This window comes from Bombus bifarius, unplaced genomic scaffold (genome assembly GCF_011952205.1).
Source record: "Bombus bifarius isolate JDL3187 unplaced genomic scaffold, Bbif_JDL3187 scf7180000007978, whole genome shotgun sequence".
NCBI lineage: Eukaryota > Metazoa > Arthropoda > Insecta > Hymenoptera > Apidae > Bombus > Bombus bifarius.
In genome coordinates, this window is record NW_022884363.1 from 2,222,267 (window position 1) to 2,248,724 (window position 26,458).

Here is a 26,458-nt window from a genome sequence, read left to right on the forward strand (position 1 = left end):
TCGCGTGCTGCGTCGATACGAAAACGCTGAAATTTACGGTTCGACGTGAACTCGAAATTTCCATCGGTCAAGGACCTATCGAGGAATTACGACCTGCTCTTCCTTCCCTCTTTCTTCCGTCGTTTCTTTTCCCTCCTTGCTTTTCTTCTTTTGTTCGACGCGCGTCTACGCAACCCGAATCAGATAAGTCTACCCGCATGTCAATTCCCCTGGCGAACATTTTGCATAATATAAACGGTATATCGTTGCTAAGAGACAGCTAAGAGGAGACAGTGTCGCGTCTCAGCTAATTTCAGCGAAGTCGAAATCATCCGCGAAGCGGTTAACGCGATGGGAAATTTAAGCCGGTCACGGTATCTTTTTTTGGTCGTGGTCGATTTAATGCAGCCAGTAAAGGGACAGGATTTTCGAAGGTTCGAAACAAAGTCTCCTCTCGCGGAACACACGCGACCGATCGTTCTTTTTCGACGGACGTCGGACCACACACGGCGCTCGATGCTTTTCTCGAGACCGGGCCCCGCAAAAAGTCGCTTTAAATGGCACGTGTAGGCTGTAGCCGGACGAAACGTCGGCTAAATGTCGGCTGAAGACAGAAATGATGGAAGGGGCAAACTGCGATGATCGCGGCATTACTTTTTCGACGCCAATAATGATAATAATGGAGAGTATTTTAACCATCTTGGCTACGACGACGCTAATGGAGAAATGTATGGAAATGTTGAATGTAACATCGGTCAAAAATTGAATAGAAAATCGTGAAAGTGATAGAACGAAATGCTGGATGAGTCGAGAGTGTCTAGGGCAGAGAAATAGACGTGTGATTAATTTACGCGTTCCAAATTTAAATTAATGTAGATGTACTTAATACTACAAATTCAGAGACGCGTCGATTTTAGTAAAATTCATGTGAAAGTAAAATATTCCTTCTTTCAATCAGGAATTGTCTGCATTAAAGGGCGAAAGTTTTCAAGATAGTAGTTTGAAATCGTATGTGATAGTGTATCTTGTATATTAAGCGCGAGAATGATTTTTTCTTTTTAAATCGATCTTGCTTTGCGTTGAATAGAAAACTCGAAGTTCTGGATAAACGTTGAAAACGAAGGAAAAAGAGCAAAGAAAGAATTTGCCGCGTGCAAGCGTAAGTGGTGTAGAATTCATTGAAACGTGAAGTTCAGAGTTCGGAGAAAGTATGAGTGTATCTAAGAAAGTAAGAGTTCTCGACCGGCTGTTTTATAATACAGAGCAAGAATTATCGCGCAATCGAATTATTATTTATTAGACAAATTATTATTTACTAAACGCAGCTACTACTATTTTACATGAAAATTTACGAGTCAAAAGTCTACCACCATCCAACATTCCTACGGGTAATACGTTTAAATGGATTTACGGGGTACGTCCGCTATAACATACACACGCATAAACTACCAATAAACTATCGATAAATCTCATGGCCGAGAAATATCTAAAACCTAAAGCAGAACGTCCGAAGCGCTTTAAGATTCTTTAAGACAGACAGCAGCTAACCGCATCGTAAACTCTGTGTAATTAAATATTCTTCGCATCTATATTTGCATATACGTTCCAGAGGCACTGTAAATTACGTTAAGTTACGTTATCGTAACAGATGCAAACCCGGCAATATCTTAGTTACACCACGTCAGCAAACACGCGACATCTATGTATACAACGATCCATGCCAATTAGTCGTTAATGCCAAACGGTATCAATTAACGTTTTGTTGCAGCCGGCCGTACGACGATGCAATTTTACGAGACGACTTTGGCTCGCGTCTGTGGTCCAGCTAATGCCCCGACCAACACCATAAAACCGACCTACGCGTCCATTTGTCTATTATTCCATCACGGAATTGCAGGTTGCGTTTGGGTTCTCGCCGGCCGTGGTATCGTTGCGCCTCCTTGTTCGTTGTTCCAACAACAGGAAACCGGACCGTTCGAGCTGGTTGTTAAGGATAAAGAGGCGGTTGCATCGTGAGAGCTGTAAATCTCGCAAAACCAGGCCCCAGACGTTGTTATAACGACGCGTTGCCCTCGAGAACGCCGCCGCGTTATCATTCTCGGTTTGATGGCCGGTAAGCACGATTATTAGCACCACCACGCCGAGACACGATACCACGCCGAGGCGATAGGAGAATATCCTGGAAAAATCCCCTGGTACGCATTAATTTTGCCGGCCTGTTGCAAATTACCTGAAACACCAGCGAGTAAATACTATGTAACGCGCAAAGCTGAACGAGCGGTCAGGTGAGACGAGTTTAGATAAACTGGACTCAACTTCAATCCTCTTGAGATAGAGGCAGCGTGAAGTGATAGAAGCATCATCGTTATTTCTGCAGGCGTGAGTAGTTAGTCAAGGTGTCGACCATCTCACGAGGTGTCGAGTTCTTGGGACTGCACATGGAACGATGATCTCCGATCTCCGTTGATTTTTTTAAACGCTTTGTTGGATCGTTTGATTACGTTTTATCGGTGACACACCTAGAATTTCTCTTGGGAATTTGAAGCCGATGAATAATTTATTTTTACGCAACGGGTGTGGCTAGAGACACTCTTTCTCTTTGAAGAAAAGATGGCGAGTGGTTTAATTTTATAGTAAATAACAGAGCCGTAATGTTAATATCTGCCGTGATTGGCGTTGTAGTTAAAAATCGTGGAATGGATAGACTAGAAATAGAGAAAGAAGATGGAGGTAGAATACGAAAAATCTAGACAACAAAGTCGTTAAACGGATACATTTACGTGTCACGCTACCTAGAAAATTGAAAAATATATATAAACACTGGACGATGCTGCTACATACCTTAACTTTCTGGGTTTATTCCTACTACGTATCTGATAACAAACCTTTGTAGAAAGCTAATTCTAGAGGAAAACCTGATCGATAGACTAGACCTGATTTTTCCTCTCCATCGAGCTCGAAGAACGAAGAAAAATAAAACGTTTCCCCCGCTGCAATTTGCATCGAAAGGCAAATACACCGTTAATTAAAATCAACAAAATTAAACAAGGGAAGACCCTGTCCAAATCCTAATTACATTCTCAAAATTCCGCAAAGATTGCAAAGCTCGCGTTGGCTCCCTCTTTTCCTCTTACGAAAGAAACCGAATTATCCTCATCGCGACCAAAAGAGAATCGTCGTCTCGTCGTTGTCGCCGCCGCCGCCGCCGCCGCCGTCGTCGTCGTCAGGTCGATTTCCCTAGCGACAATTAAGGATAGAGCAAATATCGTCAGGTACACGTTGTTAAGACACGCCTCCAAATATTCCAGTAATGAAGAATAATGCACGATGCTAAAACAAACTCTCCCGAGAGGGAGAGTGCCGCTTAAACCTCGAAGACGTCGGATGTCCCCCATCCACGGTGTAGGCTTCTCGTCTCTTTCCGCGCCATTCACCTCGCACCATCCAAAAGGATATACCAACACGGCTGTATACAGGTATAGCGTGACGTTACGACCGGCAGAAGCTTCCCTCTTAGCCAAGCATTTAAACGGTCCACGCAATTAGGGAAGGCGCTTCGCGCCTCATCTTTTATTCATGCCGACTACGGCCAGCCTCTCCGCGCCTTGCTTTCGACCCCCGGAAAGATTAAAACCGAACCGCGCCGATCCCTCAGCTCTACAGCTTGCACGTATTAAATGGCCAGCTTGCACCTTCGATCGAGATCACCTGTGTGTATACGCGTCAGGATGGATCGAGCTGTCCAGAGATATCGCTGTGTCTCTCCTCGACAACCTCGAGCCTTCGGCTTCTTTCTTTTTAAGGATCGTCATCTGGACACATAATGCGAGCTTCTACGGTTTCACGTTCATCTTTCAATTTGGCGAGCTACAATTTTTATTATCCTGACGCTGGCTTGTGAATAATTTATATTTGATCGCGGTGCTGGATGCGAGCGAGAACTGCGTGTTAAAAGTTTTGAGGAAAATGGCTTTAGCCATGAATAACGAAACAGTTGAATGGGTTTCGTAATTGGCGAGTGTTCAGAAATGTATATTTCAAAATATTTCGTGTTTCTTCTTTTCAGGTTTATGGTTTTTGGTAAGAAATATGCGTAGTAAGTTAAATGATTGATCGAAATTATAATTTTCTTTGTTTCTCGCTTGTTTCGTGCAAGAGGTTAAAAAGAATGCACGATATCGTGAAATGACTACAAAATTTGTGAAAGCGAAGATCTTAAGATAGTTCAAGTCAGCCAACATAGTCCGATTCGAGTCTAATTTCATAGACTAATTCTCGTTAAAAACTGGAAATGAAATTTGCAGGAAATGCGGAAGAAAGAAGGAGAAACGCGTGCAAAACGTTCTATGTTTTATGCAAATGGGATTCGAGTATTCCGCGCAAGATTCTTTCGTCCAACAACGCAATTTCGTTGTTTACTTTTCACCGTTCTTTTTTCTTTACTATTAATTATTCGTAATAAGCGTAAAGGGGGAAAACGAGAGAAATACGTTAATCCTAGAGGGTGGAAGTTGGGGCACCCGGTCCCACAGGCGGTGAAGTTTCGCGAGGGTACGAAGATTTTACAGCGTTATGATTATTCTACTCGTTTTTAATTTCAAATGAGCCTCGCAGCGCTCGTGTCGCTGTTTCCTTTTTAATGACGATTGAAATTGTTTGGTCTGGGATAGCAGGGGTGGGAAACCAACCTGAGAATCTCAAAGTTTCTCGAAACGTTGTAATTTTCGTGAGAAAGGAAGCTCCCTTCTATGCCGGAGAAAACTATTTGCTACATTGCTTTATGGAGGAAACATGGTACGTCTTTGTCGTGGTTAAAGCGCGCTAAGGGTTCACGTGACAAAGATGATTTTGAAAGTTTCCAAGTATCACTTATACTTCTCCCGGGCTATCTGCTCGTGCTGGATCCCATTAAGTAGTTAAACTCGTGTTTTTCCTTTCTTTTTTCTTATTTTTTTTTCTCCTACTTCTTCTTTCTCCTCGTTACTTCGAGAGTGTATTTAATGTGCAAGATCGAGCAAGAGTAAGCCCGAGTCTAAGAAGTTGCCGCTGTAGGGTGCTCAAATTTATTATTGGAATAATGAAAGTATTAAAAGTTGCCGATGAACGAGCCATCGTATTACGATATCGGAATTTAGTTTGAAAATCCCGGCAAACCGGCTGGATTGAGAAGGAGATGGTGGGTCGCCGGGTATCTTCACGTTTAATTAATTCGTTACGTTCGCCTTAGTATTGAAAGACGAGGTGAAAAATAGCCGATCCTCGCGAACGTTCCAGGGCAGAAACGTCGAAGTTCACGGAATCTCCCAAGAATGTTGTGTCTGATTACCCCGATGCTTGAAAACTTGTTCGAGCGTGCCTGGAGTTACAACCCTCTCGATTGCGTTCCCTTTAACCTTTTCTCTCTTTACACACTTTCGCGTTGATTTACGAATATCAGGCTTCTGTCGATTCTCTCACAACAACAAGCTCGCTAGTTCGTGCAACGAGAAATGACAAATAAAAAATAGTCGATAAATTGTTGCAATTATTAACTTTAGAACTATCAATGATTGAAGTACGATACTCGTATCAAGAGAAATCTAAACGAAAGGTGTACAAGAAATACATTCCGAGCGCAAAACGAGCCTTGTTTCGTAGTTAAAAATAAATCATAGAAATTCTTGAAGATTTCTATATAAAAAAAAACTCATAAAGTTTATATCGGAGAAATTACAAATTAATTGTTACCACTCTGATAGTAGATTCTAGTGTTAAGGAAGCAAAACTGCTCGAGTTCGAAAGGATAATAACCTTCGACGTTTAACCATCTGTTTCAGATTAAAAGTGGAGAATCTGGGTGGCGCTTGGTGTCCGAAAAATCAGATCACCCAAGAAGCCCGAGAATGGTTAGAGATCGACCTTCATACGGTTCACTTGATCACGGCTACCGCTACGCAAGGTCGCTTCGGCAACGGTCTCGGTGTTGAGTATGCAGAGGCGTATCTGCTCGAGTACTGGCGACCGCGTCTGGGCAAGTGGGTTCGATACAGAGATATCAAAGGAAAAGAGGTGAGTGCCCTTATCTCTTCCGGAGCTCCATTAACTAATTTACTGACACGAAGTCATCTAGTTTCGATATACCTCTCAGACTTTCTCGGACTTATCACAAATCTAGTCGATCATGCTATTTAAGTTTCAAGACTAACTGAATATACGTAAGATGAGTTGTAATTCGCTGTACAAACGCGTTGCAGAAGATTCCGCGATTAAACATAAATCGCAGTGATAAAATAACTTTTTGTCGTACGATGCTTCGCTTCGTACAAAAATATTATAATTGAACGTTAATCGAGTACTTATGTATTATGCGTAATTGCTTTCGTTGCACGATATTAATTCATACGTTCGATTATTTCTTCCATTCGATTCAATGTTATGGTAATAGGCATTGTATCATTCGTAGAAACGGTTAGGTACTGACATAAAGTAATTTTATCGTTTCGATTTGTTTCAATCCACGCAATTTACCGATTACATATATACGATACTACCTTTATAGGTTTTTCTGCGACATAATATAAACGAATTACGTCGGAAGATCGGAAGGCGTAATGAAATAATCAACTCAGAGACCGAAAGATCTCTAAAAGAGTACACGATATTTTACCACGAAGGTATCAAGCGTACGATGAGATACGGAAAAGGATGAAGCGATTAAAATGCTTTGTTGTCTTTATATTCGAAACGAGTAACTTTCCAAACGAAACCAAAAATTGTTCGTAACGTTGAAAATATTAATTTAACATCCCTGTCTCTGTTAATACGTTTTAACGAGATTCTATCTTACGTTTCAATTTCGGGATATGTTTTGCCTTCTGTTAACGAGCGTCACGATCAATGGCACCGATCGTTGTAGCGTTTCAAAGAAGCCAAAGGGTCGCCAGCGAAAGTGCACGCGCAGCCGCGAGATTGATAAAAACAGCTTACGATATCGTGATTTATGAACGATTCGCGCATCTGCTCGCCGTCGATCGGCAGCAGCTGCGCTCGTAATAGTCGAAACCGAATTGGCAGGCTGGTCATTGGCCTGAAATAATAATTCCGTGACGATTAAAGCGGCGTGATTGTTATTCCTGGTTGTGCTCTTGAAGCGCAGAAGCGCGCGCCGGGCGAGTAGAACGCGCAAGCTCCGAGCGCTCCGGCCTATGATCAAGAATCGAAGACCAACGGGAAGGATTATCCCGCTCGAAACGTAAGCAGCTTATCGCGAATCCGTAAGCTAATTTCGTACCGACGATGTGCCACTTTGTCGAGGCCCGTACCGAAGCCGGAGCCCTGCGGTCTTTGTGTTCCTGAGTTTCGCCAGCGGCTTCTGAATTATACAGAACTTTTCGAGAGGCTGCGGATCTTGGATTTTTCCCTGGCAAAATGTTAGATTAATGCTCGAGTTCCGTTGAATCTTTAACATTTGCCGCTAAAACTACTGGTCGAAATGATTAATTCGTAACGTCTCGTAGAAATTTGATGGATTTACAACGATTTTCAGGCATTTGTATGGTTCCTTTATTTTTTATAAAATATTCAAACGAATAAAAGCTTGCCTCTCTTTTTTCGTTATACGTTTTTTATCTCCTTGATACAAGTTTTACACTTTAATTTTCTGTAGCATTATACAGCTTTAACCTTTTTCAATAATATTGGAAAATACGCATTACACACGACCCGTATGCTTTCAATTTCGTTAATCACAAGTTTCAATAATCGTTTCTTTCAATTTTTCTACCGTCGTGACGAAACACCCGATGGACTATTTCTGAAAAAATATCGATATAATCTCCAAACGCTCGATTCATCTTGTATTGTACATTTTTCTATACAAATAGTATCTGAAATATTTTATAGCATTACGAGAAACAAAGGAGGTATTTAGGTACTCGAGGTACTTGATTAGGTACCGTTGTCAAAACACCGCCTACATATCAAAACGTAAATCGAAAGGGTTCAAACAAAAAGATTGCGTACAAATAGCATGAGAATCCTCGAACGTTTTAACATCCTGCCAATGAACCGATCGCGCCTCGAATAAACCTGTCAATGTCCCAATAAATTTCAAACTAGATTAAGCGTGCAACTAAGGAACTTATCGAAGAATTAAGAGCACTTGAAACGGCGGGAATAGCACGACAGAGAATATACCGGGGCTGTTTCAACAAGTACCGGTTTAAAGTAGAAGCAACGTGCAGACTAGCAATAAGAGACTCGTAAGGAGTTCGCCAAGGGCGACACGATACGTTTTTACCAAACTTATCGTCCTTTGGTTCGTCCAGTGTTTATGGACTTCGTCGATATGGCTATTACGACACTTTAAACACGGTGTGTCCCTCCAGGGCGCGATTTCCAACTGACGTGACGGTCATTAATGCACGAATGGGGTTCTCGCTTCGTTTTACGACGCTACCAACGATACGCTGCCAACGAAAGGCGGAATGAAAAAGCTCGGCAGGTCAAATTGCCTGGTCTCTCGATCGTCTTGGTATCTCTGCTGTCCGGTCTTTGGGATCTTATTAATATTGATGGACCGAGGCGAGCCAAGAATCGAACGTGCCAAGGGACCGGCGGTCTCGTCTGCGAGCCACGATGGTTTCACGTCGCGTGTTCCACTTCGTGATTTCGTGTAAAGACTAATTTCGACGCCGATAACGATCGCCAGACTACTCTCGGGGCACGCTTGAACCATCGTTCCTACACTACCGAACCGATAGAAATTAGCGTTGAACGTTGCACGTACACCGAGTATTCCGCTTCGTGATTTATAGCCTATCCTGAAACGTTCGCTTTTCTAACGGTTATAGTTTCCAACAAAACTACGGCACGTTAATCCGATCGGATATTTTCAAGAAGGTGAAAAAGGTTCAAAGACACGGCGGACTGTGTAGGCGAAACTACGATTTACCAAAGCTATCAACAGCATCGAGGCTCAAAGAAATTCTCGAATCAGGATATCGAATTACTCGCCGGCAGATATCGTCATTAAATGCAAATCCCTGGCTACTAGGCGTCACAGGATTAATCATCCCGTCGTCGTCGCCGTCGTCGTCGTAGTCGTAGTCGTCGAACTTTCACGTTCCGAGGGAGAAAAATTCTGCCCTCGTAGCCAGCATGCAAAATAGAACTGTAAATTTTCCCGAAGGCCGACCAATCGCGAACCTCCTGTCTTTCTCTCTCTTTTCGGTAAATCGGTTATCCGATCGGCCATCTCTATACATCCGCTGTCCAGTTACTGCCTTATTAATATTGATGGACCACTTGCGCCGGCGCTAATGTAGCAACACCAACAGACTGCACAAGTTGGCTCTCGGCTTCTCAGGGCGACGCCTTCCCCGTCACGTGTTCAACCTTATGATTTCATGCAAACACCAACTTCCATCTTCAGACTCATGATTATTCACTGATTCGCGACCAGGCTGTCCCAATTATCGGTCTCCAGCGGGATCTTCGTCGGTGTAACGAAGTCCATCCTCGTGCTTGTAAATTGGACGATTACAACCGGTTGAACATCTGAAAATCGAATAACATCTTGATGATTGAACGGTTTCCTTTTGCGACGAAGATCGTGCGCGTTTGAAGCAAATAAACGACGATTTATTAAGTTGACGCATAGGTTCGCGTATTTTTTCTAAATACAAAGTACTCCGCCATTATTCATCGCTTTTTCCAACGCTGACAACTTTCAGATCTTCTTCTCTGACACGCTCGTCGAGCCACACTTGTAGTTTCGCGTCGTTGCAAAGGGAAGCTCTACTTAACGCGTTTTGGATGAAGCGAAAGAAAGAGCAAAAGTAAAACGGACGCTGGATGACTTGGCCGGGTGAAGCGATACACAAGGGTGTTATAACCACGCTGCGGATATTTGATATTTCTGCGAATATTATTTTAAATACAGCCATACTTTCTACATACGGTAAAAAAAAAGTGAAACGTGGACAAAAATTCATTTTATCTACTGAATATATTATTATACAGGGTGGTTGGTAACTGGTGGTACAAACGGAAAGGGGGTGATTCTACTCGAGAAAAGAAGTCGAAAATATAGAATAAAAATTTTTCCTTTGGGGCTTTGTTTTCGAGAAAATCGACTTTGAATTTTCGCTCGGTACGCGTGCGGTACGTTATAACAGATCTCACTGTAGATCGTTGTCTCGATGGAAAAATTTAAAAAAAGAATTTTCGACTTCTTTTTTCGCCTAGAATCACCCCCTTTCCGTTTGTACCACCAGTTACCAACCACCCTGTATATACCTAGAGCACTGCACTTTGAATATATTATATATTTTGCGTAGTACGCGCATTTGCATAAAAATCCACAATCCAGTTACCACATATGCATTTTATAGAAAATGAGAGGTTAGTATTTGCGCGGAATAAGAGAAACCTTGACCAGAAACGTAATCTTTTGAGACGTATCCTCCTAACCGTGAAAGCGGACCAGCAGATTCCTTAATTACTTGCGGACTCACGACGAACCTTCCTCGTCGACGAAAGCCGAATTTCTTCATTTTTTGGCCACGGTTTCCGCGACATCAACGTGTACGCTTAACTCGTCGGAATTTCTCGGATATTTCCACGAAATTATCCATAGAAGGGAGAGAAAAGAGTGCTCTCGAATACCGTGCGCCTCGCTATGGCGCGGAAGCCTCAAGTTTTCAAGGCAGCCGGGTGCCATCCGTGTTTCGTACCGCGCGTATAGGTTACCAGTAGAGCGGGGAAAGCAGGCAAGAATGTCCTCGTAGCTGTTTGCGTACGCGGCCGTGCAAGTTGTACCGCGTAATAATAATTGTCACCGAGCCAAAGACGGTAGCGGTGTTGCTTCAAAAGACCGCCAGAGGTAATTAAGGCTGCAGGCGCCAACAAGCTTCTCCCTTCTGCCAGTACCGCGAATGCGAGTGCACGTTCTCGTTCTGGGGCAAGAAGGAGGCCTGCTTTTCTCTGGTCCTCGTATTTGATAACGAACGGCTGCGCAGCATCCTAGTCAGCGGAATAATTAAATGGCGTTTTCAAATGGCCGAGACTTTTGTCGATTCTATAACAATTCTTGCGATACTTTTTGTAAATGGAAGGAAATGATTAGTTTTTAATTAGAAGGGATGGCGGACAGTTGGAAATTTCTTTTGGCGAGTTTCAATGTATCTATCGCGTTTGATAATTGAAATAATAGCGAGTTTGTAGCGGTCTCTAACGAGATTTTATCCACTTTTACTTGTTCGGTTACTCGTAATTAATGGAATTGACGAGAAGTTAGTATCTTTGTGTAAAACGAATAAGTATAAGTTTCGTTCCACTTATTGCGTTTAATGATCCAAGTAACAGCGAGTCCGCTTTTAATAATTTAAATTCCACTGTTGGCGACAAGAAGTCGCTGTAATTTTCCAGAATTATCTTTCGATTCGTTTAAAGTTTATATTCAACCCCAGTTCGGCCAGTAGTTTTGGTCTCTTCTTGGCAAAGGTTTCATTCGGATGCCGCGAACGAAACGATGATTTCGCGATAAAAGGAAACATTCTTCCCCATTCAGCCACTCGTGCTACGAGCAACGATCCGAAACTGATAAACGCGACGTGTCGAGATTTATTTCAACGACACGAAGCGTTCTCGCGGCTGATTGTCGGATTATCGACGCGCTACTCCGCGTGTTCCCGTTTTAATCGACGTGTCACGCCCCTCGCGAACGTCGTTCTCTTTTCTCGTACGAAAAGACCAACAAGAACGAACAAGGAAAAATGGCAGAGAACATATGGAAAAATAGAAAAATAGGCGTTCCACCGATACTCGAAGCCCCTAGAATCGTTCTACTTTTTGCCTTTCCTCCATTGCGATAGTTTTTAATAAGCACTGACGTACTTCCCGTTCCACTTTCTGTCTTCCTTTTTCTACGACCGCCATTCTGCCTCGTTATTTTATTTAGTGCAACGTAAGCTGTTAAACCGGGATTACATCTTTTGATAACCGGCCGTCCCGCGTCTGCAAAAAAATTCCATGCCGCCACACGAATATGCAAAACCCTGCTAGACGATATAAAAAGTACCGTTCAGTGTTTTATAGAGTGGTTCGTGGAATAAAGGGCCTTCCAACTGACTCGTACAAAATTCTTACCACACATTTAGAAAGTATGTTCGTGTTGAAAAATGATTTATTCGAGAGTTATAGCAGGACGCTAGAAGCGAGTAAAATGAAAAACACTTCAATTTCTAAAAACTCGTTTTCTTATTCAAATATTAATTTCGAGCGAGGCTTGTAGCTCAACGCGCGCCTCGTCACACTTTGCAAGAAATGTAACTGGTTTTCTTAATGTTCGTTTACCTTAACGTTAAATCGGTCACGATCAGCGATATAATTTTGCTCGACCTCCTAAGTCACCGGATTTCACATCGCGCGATTTTTATTTACGAAGCCATGTAAAGCTCTTGACGATACGAAAATAGAATGGAAGATAGGCTTCGAAGGTATTAAAAATGTAATTTCTAAAAATTCCTGAAAAGCCAATATAAAGTCCCTCGAACGCTATTTCGGTGTGTGAAGGACTACATTATCGTAAATGAAAGAACTTTCGAAGAAGAAGACGATTTGTTTGATTTCAATTTTCCTTTCGCGAATCCGTAAACATTTGCAATCGAACGATCGCGCTCGTCTTCGATATCGGAAAGATTAAATTCCTATAACGCCTGGACAAACCATTCTGATACATAATCCCCTGAAAACCATTTTCTTTTCAACCTTCATCAAAATTAACCTTTCGAAACACTCTGTATCTTTTTATCGAGAGCTCCCAGCGGGACGATACGGTTGCGTAACGTCGGCCCACAGAGGGATGTCACGGCATTAATTACCCGTATTTTAATGGGACGAAAATAGAGAAAGGATCGGGGCAGGCAAGATCGGCCGGTTTTCGCAAAAACTTCAATTAATCAGAGTGACCCGGTTTCGCTCTCAAAGGAGGCGGCCGTGTATCCCCGTGTACGGCAGCTTTAAAACGACCCTTAATCATGCTTCTCGGTAGAGTCCAGTGACCCTCGACACTGGAGGGACGCTGTCGTTCGCCTGCCCCTTCTCCCATCGTCCACCACCCACAATCCATCGTTAACATTTTCTCTTTCACGAACGTCCTCTAGCTCGCGATTTTACTATGACAAACTCGCCGCGTAGAATCTCGAAACGTCACTTAATCACGGAGTTCCACGCACGTTGCACCGATACAAAGGTTGCACGCGCGCGAGGGAGAAGCGTCGCGTGCGCAGCTATCTATCTATCTTTGCTCGACAATTTATAGGAAAAGTTGCGCTCTGTTCGACCACGTTTAATTTCCATCAGTTAGAAGGGAAAAGTACCGAAGAAGAAAAACGCGATGGTAGCCAGTAACATGGTGAACAACACGGACAACCACGTCCAACGACAGCCGGTGATGGTTAAAACTGACGCGTCACGCGAGTCATTTCCTCGACTCGTTTCACCGTTGAACGTCGCTTCGTAAAATCAACGAGTTCGTCGACTTGTCGCGCGAAACGCTCGTCGTTAAGCGAGATAGCGTGCGCCGTTCGCGTATACGGAGTGTCTGGAGATAGACGATATAGTTGATAATTATAAATATCATATTATTAATCAAAAATATTCAGAATTTCGTGAGTGCACGTGCACTTAATGTTGGACAATGGACGACGAAATATCTGCAGTGTAACTTCTGACGATATACCGATGACATCTATACGGAATTTAATGTTCTAAAGAACAAAGCCTACGAAATAAACGAATTCTATCTTACATTTCATATTCTTGTCTATAAAGTAACTTTGCTTATCGTACTACCACCCCTATTCGGCTTAAAGAGAGCCAAGTACACGTATAGCCGCAAACTTGCAACCCTGATTTTCTTCAAAACGGAGCCTCAAACGGGAAACCTTTCTTCCTTCTATCCCTATAATTTTTTCACGAAGAATAACCAGCTGCTCAGGTGTATCACCAGGCTGAAAGCACCCTATACGCCGATCGTTCAATTCGTCATTATCGTGTCACGCGAACAACCAGCTCGAACTGTCAGCTTTTCTTCGTGTGTACCTCGACCCGTGACGCGGGAATTCCGTGTGGAAATCCGATAATTACGGAAAGGGATAAGTATAGAGGGGCGAAGGAGGGTGCGTGAGGAGACGAATGCCTGCGTGTCGACACGCAAGCAACGTTGCGTTGGTTCCCAGTCCTGGAACCTGGCTAAGCCACGATTCCACGTAAATCACGCGCTCGTACGCACGCAAACGCACGCAAACGTACGCACACACACGCATACACGCGCACACGTACATACGTAAATGGTAAATGGCGCGCGATGGGGTGGTGGAAAAAATAAGGGTGACAGGTCGACGCGATATTGCGGCCGGTGTGTAATGTTAGTTATAATGTCGCACGCACAGGAAGCCGGGAACATTAGCGAAATGTTGTCCGCGTGATAATTCGGCCGCGTCACGGAATACGCTCGGTCGAAGCTTTATCACGGCCGATTGTTATTCTAACCGGTACCATAACTGTTTCTAATGGGCCGGATGAAGCGAGGCGCGCTTCGACGGAAACCAGATCTTCGCCCGTTGCCGGAGATACCACCAGGATGGATATCGAACCACGGACAGACTCGAAAGTTTAACCACCACCGGTCTACGCGGCGGGGATGCGAAACGCGAAATTTCCTGCGATGAGCGAACCGTGCAGCCGTGCTCGAGTATGTATAGGTACGTGTATTTTCAGAGTCTACCAAAAAGCTTGCCAACGTTTCCGAAAATTAAACATCTGTGCGATTTTACACGCTGAAATTTTACAATTGTCGAATACTCGAGGGAAAATATCTCAATGGCCTGCGGTTTGCGGCAAGAGTAATACGATTAAGAAAAGCAAATTTTTCGGAAAGTTTGGAACAAAGATTTTGAAATATCTGAATTACTCGAGCAATTTGCGGTGGAGAAGTTTGCTTTCTTTTATAATTCCCCCGATAGTTTTCTAAAGCCAGTTTCTCATTCGTGTTATTCGATAGCGTTCGACAAATAGCATTAACTTGATTCGGTGAAATGACGACATTGTCATCCCACTTAATATCTCGCTTTAACAGATTTAATTGTAACAGATATGTGGAAGTTGAGGATTTTTGAAATATGTCACACTCCTAGCGAACAGGTGATATGATACATCGCATATTGGATTACGTATTCGAACCGTCAAATTGTACGAAATTCCTTGTGGAGCAGCGTTCGTCGATTTAACTCGTCGATTTACCGCGAATACGATGTTTGCATTCGTGTAAAAGGTAATCAGCTGGATCTGCAGATATATAGTTACGAGTAGCGGTGGGAGGCAAATAAGTAAAACGTTCTCGTAAAAATATCGTTCTATCGAGAACCGAAAATCCAATAACATCGCGAGTGTAGCGGTTCACGGAAACGCTCGTCCATGGTACGCGACGTACACGCTCCGATGCAATAAATTTCTTTTATACGCCGGCTCGATAGGCAAAAACGGTCATGGGCATAAGTTATAGGTACTTGAAAATCGCGTATCTTAAGTGGAGGACGTTGGAACGCCTGGCTCACCGAATTTTTCCTCCAAGCATCTCTTCGGGGATAAGCGATCTCTTTAGCGTTTTCCCGTACGTTGCTTCCCATCCATATAAACGGAATCAAAGTTGCTAACTTTCGATCGACAGCTCGTCCAAACCTATGAAGCTAAACGATTTTCAAAGAGCCGCGAGTGTCTCGACGACACAGGAGTTTCGAGTATCTCGATTCAGCGAAATCCGTTTCTACTTTTGATTCGTCGTTGTTAATATTCTCACGAGCAAGTTATGATATTCTCGTCATTCTCAATCTTTTGCAATTCAAATGAAACAAAATGGATGTTAAAACCTCAGTTTTCGCCGTGTTACATTTTAAAGCGTTTGAACGCTTATAGATATTTTTTATGAATATATATTGCACGTGTTGTAGGAAACATATTGAAATCTCGTTAGTACTGTAACGAGACGCGATTATCAAGACTATATCGGTAAAATTTGGAACAAACCTGAAGTTACACGATATTCGTTGCAAGTTTGAATAATCAATTATTCGCTATATAAATAAATCACAATATTCAGCGAGACCATCTTTCATACTAATTATATGTTTGAGCTCATTATTCATTCCGTTCTTTTATTTTTGCTCGGCGAACGTAGTTTGCGATAAATGTCTGGTAACTTGCACATACGTTTTCGAACTGTTTTCAAATTTTACCGATATAATCAGAATTCGTACAACATACATTATATATTCATACAAATTTTTTATGATAAATTTTTGTGAAAGATGTTAAAATACCTTTCTGTAACAAAAGGAATATTATGTAAAATCTATTCCAGTATCTTTTTGCTAAATCCCTTTCTAGTAAGTATATACGATAATTTTTCTTGTATTTGTGCTCCGAATCTTGAATTTATTTTCTATCGTCACACGAACGAAAGATGATCTTTATTCGGTGGCTTCCAATTAACGTTCGGTTGCTCGATACGATGTTTACATTCAATTTCCTTGGCCATAAAAATGAGGGCTTGAATAACGATGTTACTACAAACATATCTTTATATAGTATACGATAGATATAGCTGGAAACAAAGAGGTAAAGGTGGATACCTTGATTCCGTAGCGAGACAATAACAAAACTCGTTCGAGGCTAAACAATCGCTCTTGAGAAATTTTCCGCGTCGTTTGCTTCTTCAAAAATACATCGCATCTTTGATAGTCGCGGAACGAGACCACGATGTAATTTTATAGTGTTTGAATGATGAATGAAAGGCATACAAAACAACGGCTATCTTCGCTGATATTGTCTCGTGTCCCCGAGTTATTAACAAGATCAACTCGCTTCATACGCCTTACAATTTCACTTGCTTAATACGTAATAAACTCGTGGTAAACGTTTATTTATCTTTTTTTTCGTATTCTGCGCTCCCATAGAGTGCTGCTATAATTAAAAAAATTGTTTCAAAACATTTCGACGTTACAAACACGCTGAATTGTTCCAAATACTTTTTTAACTTCTGCAGTTCCGTTTCCTTAATTCACGATTTAAAAATCTCAGGAAGAAAAGATGATAAGTTTTTTCTCGTTGACCTTTTTATAATTAAGAGAAAGTGCATCGTAAAGAACAGTCTGTTAGGTCCAACGACGTGAATCTTTTAACAGTAGGAAGTAAATCCGCAAAGTTTCGTGAAAATGTCAATGGGATTACTAGCGTGTATTAATCTCTTTAGTATTGAAAATGTTCAAGAAAATAGACAAAATATATAATTAACTCAAAAGACCAAATAAAAACATAGTCTTCCTGTAACAAAAAATGATTATCTAATAACATATTGAATTTTGAAATTGCTCCCTTATAAGAACAAAAGGTTTCACTTATCACGTTCTTCCTCTATCATCTTCATATACAAAATATGAGGAAAAATAGAAAATAAACAGGAATGCTTAATCGACACTTAATTCACAAACAATCAACGAAAGAATATTAATGCCACGATGGAATTGTTCCAAACATTTTATCAGCACGCTTTCCATTATATCGATGATAATGGTCAGACGAAAGGGAACAGTGGCAGATAATACGTATCACACGAGCAAACACTCGTGAACCGGAGAACCCCGAACAATAACGCAGATCGATATCAGCTATAATTGCTCAGCGCTTAACACTTGACCCCTGTGCGCATGCACTGGCGTGCTACGCATGCACGCACGCACGCACGCATTCGTGCATCGAGAGGGGAAAGTAAAAGTAGCAGGAAATCGCATTAGAAGGGCACGCGACGTCTCCCTCTCCGTCTCCACAGCTTTGCCTCTTTTCCCGTAAACGTATTCGGTTGTGTAAACGTAGTAGCGAACAGGTAGAGTTGCAAGGTCGTCTAGCGTTTCGAAGGTCTCGCGCTGCCAAGGTAATGAAAAGTAATATCTACCCTTTTCAGTCATCGCCCTGAAGGCTAATGCGCGGAAGAATGGCGTGCATCTGTTCAATGGCGTCGACCCTCGCGAAAGTATCGTACTTTGTTCGGTGTTTATCACACGAGACCTACGACGTATAGCAGACAGTCTGGATATATACGGGATAAATTGCCTCGTTGACATTTCAACTTCGATCGTGGAACGAACGAGGAAGTAGAATGGCAAGCAATGGTAGAGTTTTCGGTATTAGACACGATTTATTTTTCAGCTATTAACGATGATTGTACAAAGATTAACTTAACTTGGATTTACGAATTCAATTGTCTGAACCCGCGCGAGCCAATGGTATTAGCGAAATTTCACAAGACACAAATTACCAGTTAGCAGTAGTTAAATAAACTCTCTTACGTGACAGCAATTAATTTGACGATAAAAGAATTTAGATCTTGCGATTAAATTTTACAAATTGCGAGGTGGTAATTTCGGTGCGAAAAGAGTAGAATTCTATTTATCCGAGCGTAGCAAGCGATACATACGTATAACCAGGATTCGCATGATAGAAGTTCAAATAAATGTATTCGATTTGCGAGTTTATTTAATCGACCGTAAATAAAGATTTCGTTCCAACGAATACAGTTCCACTGCGTGTATATGACTATGATTACCAATTTCAATGTGACGTCAAGAAGAAAGAAAGCAAAGGTCGAGAATATTCTAAGAACGAATGTTCGCATAGGCGATAGTTTTAGCGGATCCATTTCGAGAAATTAAATTCTGCTCGCACGTGGCTATCTCATTAAATTCCAAGGGAACAAACTTACGCTTCTACGCCAGTGGAAAGCGTGGCAGAGGTGATGGTGTAACATGCTACTGGTACGGGTCCCTGGGTGCCCGAAATGAGAAAGAATCGACCCCAGACAGAAGGGTGGGTTGCTACTCTGCGTTCTGTAAGGTATATGCCGACCAAGAAGTAAGGGTTCACCTCGGGGAGCGCTTTCCAAGTGGCAGTTTCTCGAAGGAAGCGATGACCTGCAAGCCGGCTAGGACCAGCTTCGGGGTGGAAAAAGCCTAAAACTTGCTCTCCAGCGCTGAAAAACCTTAATTATATATTTATAAAGAAAAGTCGATATGTATGGCGGGCACGTTCCGTATTCGACGACCCGTATCCGTGTCGTACTCGTAGAAAACATTTTTGGTACGGTTAGGTTAAGAGAATATTTCTTAAAGTTACGTCATATTTATCGAATGCGGTACATTGTAATTTATTTACGTAATCCTGAACTTATATTACATATAAATGACCGGATTTCCAACGAGGTATTGTTTCGGTCTTTTTTGAAATTATAAAACTTGCAACAAACGTATTATTTTTTCCCGAAGAATTCAATCCGTTAACCGCTGTACCGATTTGATGATATTTTTAGAGCAAATCTACTTCTCTCAAAATACAGTGAACGTTAATTCGGAAAGCCCAAACAAACAAATTACAATGCGAAGGGAGAAAAGAAAAATGACACTTGGAAAACATATCGTAGAGAAATTCTATCGGTTAACAACTGCCTTTATCCCGCTAAAATGCTGGTATCTCCCCTAACAAAAAATAAAAGTATCAACAGCAACATTCGAAACACGCTAGAAACAGTGGACCAAGTAATCCAATATCAGGAAGAGCAAACAGTCGACCAAAAACAAGGTGGAAAAGGTATTTCAATAACCGCGCAAACAAATCGAAAGAAACGGCCTCTCGGTTATACATGGAGTGACGCCGGTGGTACAAAGGAATGGAAGAGCGCGGTGGGAATAGAGGCGGTAATAGTAGTCGAAGTCGATGCTTAGGCGTACCAAAAAGAGACAGAGGCTGGCCGATGGTACGGAACGTGTATATGTTAAAGGGTGGGAGGGATAGGAAACGTGCACAGAATGTGTCGTGCCAGCCGCAAAATGCTCCGTCACGCAACTGTGTTGCACGCTGGGCCGCAACACACAAGAAACTGCCGGTTTGTCCACACATCCACGTAGATTTATCCGCTCGCCCCTTGTGTACCTACACGTGTATCCGTGTGTCGAGGTGTGTACAACGTATACCGTATACACAAGAGTATCTCCGTGGCGGTAGCTATCTACTCGCCATGGGCAACGCCACTTCGCGTGATCCCCGGAGACCTTGCACCCCTTTTCCACCTTAGAGTTTCTGCACGCCGTCCACACCAGCCTTTCCCAACGTCAGATAAACCGCTTATTTTATTCATAAATCCACAACGTGAAATCAATATTGCATCACTATGTGCACGTTCCAAGACGTAGACGTGGAAACGTATACAAGGATATAGAGGGAAGAGAGAGAGAGAGAGGAGTATCTGCAATATGTTCGTCTCCCTGACGAAGATCAGAGAATGCGGGCGATGGACGTTTAACTCAAACCCTCGGACTATATCTCTCTTGCTATATACGTCTATCGCTCTTCCTCGACCTGTCTGTGCCTCTGTGATCCAACCCACGTCGATTCCCGGCTCGCTTCCCACTCTCTCCCTCATCATACCTAACGTGGTGGAATGTGGGATGAAATTAGTCCTTAGCCCCCGTCTGATGCGATGGAACGCGGTGTCCGCCCTGTGACGGGATGTCCACGGTCAGACGATGGTATGCCAGTATGTGCCGAAGTGCAGAAACGCATCTTCCCGGTGATATAAATGTCATCACGAGCGAGGGAGGTGCTTTGACAGAATACCGTGTGGACAGAAGAGGGGCCGAACTTGTCGCAGACACATTGACGCGCGCCGATTATAGCTTTTCCCATTGCCGTCGCGTCACATACGTACGTTGAAAGGTTCGCGCATGGGAAAGCGGAAGGATCCACGTCGAAAACGTTCCCCTCGTGAACCATTCGTTCGAAGCACGTCCCGTTGCGAAACATCGCACCGTGACGCGTGCTGCTGCTTTTTGGTTTGGGTTAAGTTCAAATGTCTTTGGCTTAGGTGCCGGAAAGACCTAAAGTCTGACCAAGCAAGAGTCAGAAATTGCTGTACGACCGACGAATCGTCCCGGCGATTCGTTGAAACTTTCCTCGATGCTGTTCGAGAGTTGAACAAAGTTAGAGTGTCCCCGAGTGACGTATATGTTCCTAATGATCTAAGTTGAAGGTATCTAGGACAGTGGGGTGAGAGGGAAAGGGGAAAGAAATAGAGAGAGAGGAAATGCCACGTTCTCTCGCGAGGCTGAAACGACAGAACTCAAAGGTTAGGCCGAAGTCCGGAATTGTCCTGGTCTTTAACCAAGGTTTCCACGGTTACAGGTAATACAGGGTAACACGAACACGTATTTGGAGTCCAAGCACGAGCTGGAGCCGCCTCTGTGGGCGAGCAAGATCCGTTTTCTGCCCTACAGCCATCACACGCGGACGGTTTGCATGCGGGTCGAGCTCTACGGATGTTACTGGAGCGGTAAGCTGTTTGCACTCTCCAATTTTCGTTGAACTTGCCGCCGCTTAGAATACTCACTGGACTGTCCATTAACCCTTATGCCATTGCCGTGTGCGCAAATTTGCTTTTCAGAATCTTGCTTGTACAATTATCCCTTTCTTCCTTTGATGAACCAACATCGAATTAAACGTTTAACCAAACGGAAAGGTACACACCAAGCAACATAGACCTACTATTGTGTCTTGCACGTTTGCAACGCGAGCGAGTCCAATTAATTGTGAATTCAAACGCCTTCGGGTATTTTGCCAGACTTGCATCGACTGCGCCCTCTCTCTCTCTCTCTCTCTCTTTCTTCCTTGCACGCACGCGGGCGTATGTCAATGATTGTCACAATAAAAAAAACTGCAAATTTCCACGTTTAAGCGAACTCTTAATCAACCAACGATGTTGCTTCGGATAAAATATCCTTTTAGTTTCAACGTTTAATTGAAAACGTCCATTATTCCTCGTATCATTTTCCATCGTACATATTCCGTTAATTACATTCACGCGGTATCAAAAAATTAATATCTACGGATTGTATATTCATTAAAATACACGTATTTGTGTATCATTAATCTTTGTTCCTTTCACTGCATTGTCGAAACTCCTAACGTATCCCGTATCGTGTTTCTATACGATCATAACGATGTCAGCCGACAGAGTCGAAGCTTTTACACGAGTCATTAAAAGGTGGAGGATGACCATTCAGCAGTGACTTTACACCTTGACCTCCTGATCGCAGATGGCGTGGTATCCTATTCGATGCCGCAAGGTGATAAAAGGGGTAATGGATGGGAATTCTTCGATGCCACCTACGATGGACACTGGGACGGGGAGCTACGACGTGGACTGGGCCAGCTGACAGACGGCAGGACGGGTCCTGATAACTTCAAACTGGGATACTACGATAACGATCGCACGCAGGGATGGGTTGGATGGAGAAACGACACACGTGGACAACCGGTCGAGATCAAGTTCGAATTCGACAAGGTTAGAGAGTTCTCGGCCATCCACATCTACTGCAACAATCAGTTCACCAAGGATGTTCAGGTGAGTGTTTTACTGATCGTTGAATTCTTCATTCGTTAATCGTCTCAGAGCGTAGTAGTAAAATTTGGGGCCAGTTTTATCGAAAACGAATATCTTTGTCGTTTAGTTAATTAACGATATTTATTAAAGTACAATATCGTGCACATGTAACATCGAGCGTGAGAGATTTGAGAAACAACATCGTGTTTCATTCGCAATCTTCTATCACTTAATTTTGCATTATTAAATCACCCAAAGTTTTGTGGTTATGGCGGAGAATTTCAGAAGTTTGTATAATATTCTTTTTATAAGTTGCTCTCTTAGATTGTACAATCTTACGAACTTCTATAGAATTGCGATAATGTACTCTGTACGAACTGTACAAATTTTTTCTCATCGTCGACTGTACATAGCGAACCTCCGCAAGAATCTATTATTCTAACACATTTTCCATACCTCGCAGTACTTCTCCGCTCGCCTTAATTAGCTCTAAGTTATTTCAAGATGGCAATTTAACGCGATTACGAAGAGGTCGTTGCCTCTGACCCTCGGCGCGACGTGAATCTTTAACGAAATTCCACACGTAAAAGCGCTGGGAAACATCATTCGATGGTTGAAATAAAAGATCCGAAATAAAATTCCACCGTACCTTTATAAATCGTGGATCTCGGTAAAATAAAGATAAAGTGGGAATTAAGAAGGAACAGGTTTTACGTCTAATTACGTATCCACGCCCTTGTCGCCAGCGTAAACACACAGAAAGCGAAATCGTTTACCCTCGCTTTGGCGACGTTATTCCTGTAACCCCCGTAAGGAATGCGCAAGCAGCGCACGATCAACAGGCTCACCATCCACAGTTGTTCGAGATCCTTTTACCGTTAGCTCGCTCTAGGTTGGTCGTTTCGGAGCGTCTCTTCCTTCTCCGTATCCCCCCACGGTTGATCGAATATTCCACTCGACGCTTTATCAGTCAGACGCCGGCTGAATATAAATACAATTTGAAACGGTAATTCCTGTAGTTGGGTATCTTCGGAGCGTGCCTTATTGGCTAGATCGCGCGATATTGCTTAAAAGCAGCAATAATCGGGACACGTGATCTCTGTTATTAAACAGCCCAGCGACTTACTTTCATCATCGGCGATCTAGCTTTCATTAGCATATGCTTTTAAGCCGAACGCATTAACGCTCGAATTCGCTCCCTTTTCGCTTTCAACGTTGGTATCGTGAATCTTTATGCTTCTCTGTCGGTCATTCGATTTAACGAAAATGATCCACTTGTATAAATAGGAATTATGTTAGGTTGTTACATGAAAATGCCAGATAAATTATCTGTATCTACCGCACAGGATCTGTGAGAAGACCAGTGTCGTTCGATACTTCTTTCGAGTTTTAACCTATTTCCTATGGTCTATATAATAAATAATTCTTAATGACAAAGTGGTATCACTATGATAGTATGATTCCGTTACGTGATTATACATTACGAATATTCCTTTTAACGAAAAATAAAGAACGTTTCCTCTTATTACATTTATATTCACTGCCGAGCATACGACTGAATCAGGATGAATCATACATGCTGCGAGACAGCCTGTATATAAAAATTCCACTACGTTACGTTTGCTAACAACGTTACGAACGATCGTCGTTGGGAAAGAGCAGAGTAACGATATGACTGTTACTAATTCATTCCCGCTTCAAAATGCCATGAATTCGAGACGAGCTCGAGTCAAGGAAAGTTTCGCTTTAATTCCCCCGTGCTTCGTTAATTACAAAAATACGCGAGGTATTACACGCATGCCGGACGGTATTAAAGTGTGTTCACGCGAGCCTCGATTCTGACGCTTCCTCCTGTCCCTTCTTCTTTTTTTTTTTTTTCTTTTTCGGTCCCGTAAAATTAATGTAAATTCGCAAATCTAATACCAACGCGCGCGTGCGCGAACAGAAAAACGCTATCGCAGGTCGTTTGAAAACGCGGAAGAAACGTTGCCGCGTGTCGTTCGTTACGATTATAATCCAATGCGTGACGACGAACCGGAAATGAGTTGGCGAACTCGTGTTATTCGTGACATTCTTCGTCGCTTGGCCAATAATTCGATCCCTTGTACAATTTCCGTTTCGCTGCGATTTCGCGACCCTTCCGCGTCGTCCGCGTTAAGTTCGATAATATAATGCAAATACATCCGCCACTCGATCTGCTCGCCTCTCTCTTTCAACCCCCACGGCTCCACGCCACCCTCTGCATTGATACGGACACGATAGCGGCGGACGCATGCGACTCGAATGCGAAATCGGCCCGACAATGGAATTATTTCCGCCCGCGGAATAAAATTCACGATTACCATGCACAAAGAGATCAAAACTGCAGATTTATCCGATTCGACGAATCGTTGCTGACCCAGCGATTTGTCACTGGTATATCGATAACCAGAAGGATAATGTAACTCTTAAAGACAATGGTCGTAAAAGCTTTAATGTTTATTGATAACGAAGAGAATAATCGGAGGATTTGGAGCAGACAGCTGTATTTAACCCTGCTATGTTCCATTTGTATTTCAATCTCGTTCTGATTTTAGCAAACAGAAAGAATTCGTAACGTTTAAAACCGTGTTTGACATAAAATTGAGACGAGAAATCGTGCGCGCTAATGAAAATTCTTCCTTCGTATTCTGCCCAAATCGAATGTATCTTTTAACGTTAGAAAGATATAATCGGGTGGTAAATAACCGATAAAACGTGACAGGATTAAATCGTAACTGTTGAAATATTCAAACGTGTAAAAGCTTATTAGTAACGCGTATTAGGTGACTATCAATTTGTGGCACGTTCCGCAAAATGATTTGATTTCGATCGATGTCGAGTTGGTTTTTGTTGGTTTCCTCAAATTACTGGAAAATGGATCTGTTTTCAATTTTGATTTTCATGTGCCTGTATATTACGTATGCCCGAGTTTCAAATATTTGAAAGTTGAGAGACTGACGATGAATATCTAGGATTAACTCCGCGCAGATCATGGATAATCTGACCGATATAAGCGAAGTCTTTTGAGAGAAGATAGAATAGGAACGGAGAAGGGGGAAAAGCAAGAAAAAATGGAGGAGAGAAATAGTATAATAGGAAAGATAATAGAGACGAGAAAGTAGGGAATAAGAGGAGAAAAAGAACAGAAACCTAAGAATCGAAGAGAGAGAGAGAAGGAAAGAAAAAGGAAGGAAAGGAAGTAAACCCCCGGTACCTATCTTTGCTAGCACCTCGCTAACCGATTCTAAATCTCTTTTGCCAAAAGTCAATCAAGACTCTTTTGCCCGTAAACCGTCTATATCTCGTCGGAGCTTTTTACCACTTCCTAACCGAGTAAAAAAGTCAAAGAAGCGTCGCTTATACAATCTTCGAGTTTCTACGGCAAGGCATTTTCGCGCGGCAGTAACGAAATCACGTTCCATGGAACGCGTACAACATTCTTATATAGAATTAATTATTTTCGCGTAATTAAATTTCTCCTGTATATACAACTTATAAACGAACTTCCCGCCAGAGACAATCGATAATATGCCAAACGATAAATAATCAAAAATGTTTCATTTATCTCGTTTCGCCACTTTCTGAAATAACATAGCGGCTTTGATATGAAAATTATTTATCGTACGCAAAAGCAACGCGCAAGCAAACGCATCGCAATTAATATCGTAATCTTTTTCTTCGGAACGATAAACGCGAACACACTTTCGCTCCCGTTAACATCGCCGTGCTACGATAACGCAAATACTTGAAACGGCAATAACACACCGGTAGAGCGCGTTTGCCAGGCCACGCAATCCACAGGGTGCTCGTCGCAAATCCGCTTTAACTCGCGCGGCTGTTTTGCTCGTCGGCGTAGCGCATTTAAAGATTTGGTAGCGCGTGCGATGAAATATGCATGGACGATTATTGAACAGTATGTACTATAAATGGGGAGTGGCCGAATTTTGATTCGGATAAAAGCGTTCCGGGTATTTCGTGTATTTCGTAAGC

At 42.6% G+C, this 26,458-nt stretch overlaps 1 protein-coding gene across 2 annotated transcripts in view; it reads left to right on the plus strand.

Annotated features, from left to right (window-relative positions):
- Positions 1-26,458, plus strand: part of LOC117204507 (discoidin domain-containing receptor 2-like) — a 165,349-nt gene that overhangs the window by 86,740 nt on the left and 52,151 nt on the right. For both annotated transcript variants that reach the window (XM_033441972.1, XM_033441975.1), the window contains exons 4-6: positions 5,796-6,027; positions 21,250-21,397; positions 22,161-22,468. In XM_033441972.1, coding sequence (XP_033297863.1) covers positions 5,796-6,027; positions 21,250-21,397; positions 22,161-22,468 — 688 coding nt within the window. The remainder of the gene's footprint in view (positions 1-5,795; positions 6,028-21,249; positions 21,398-22,160; positions 22,469-26,458) is intronic.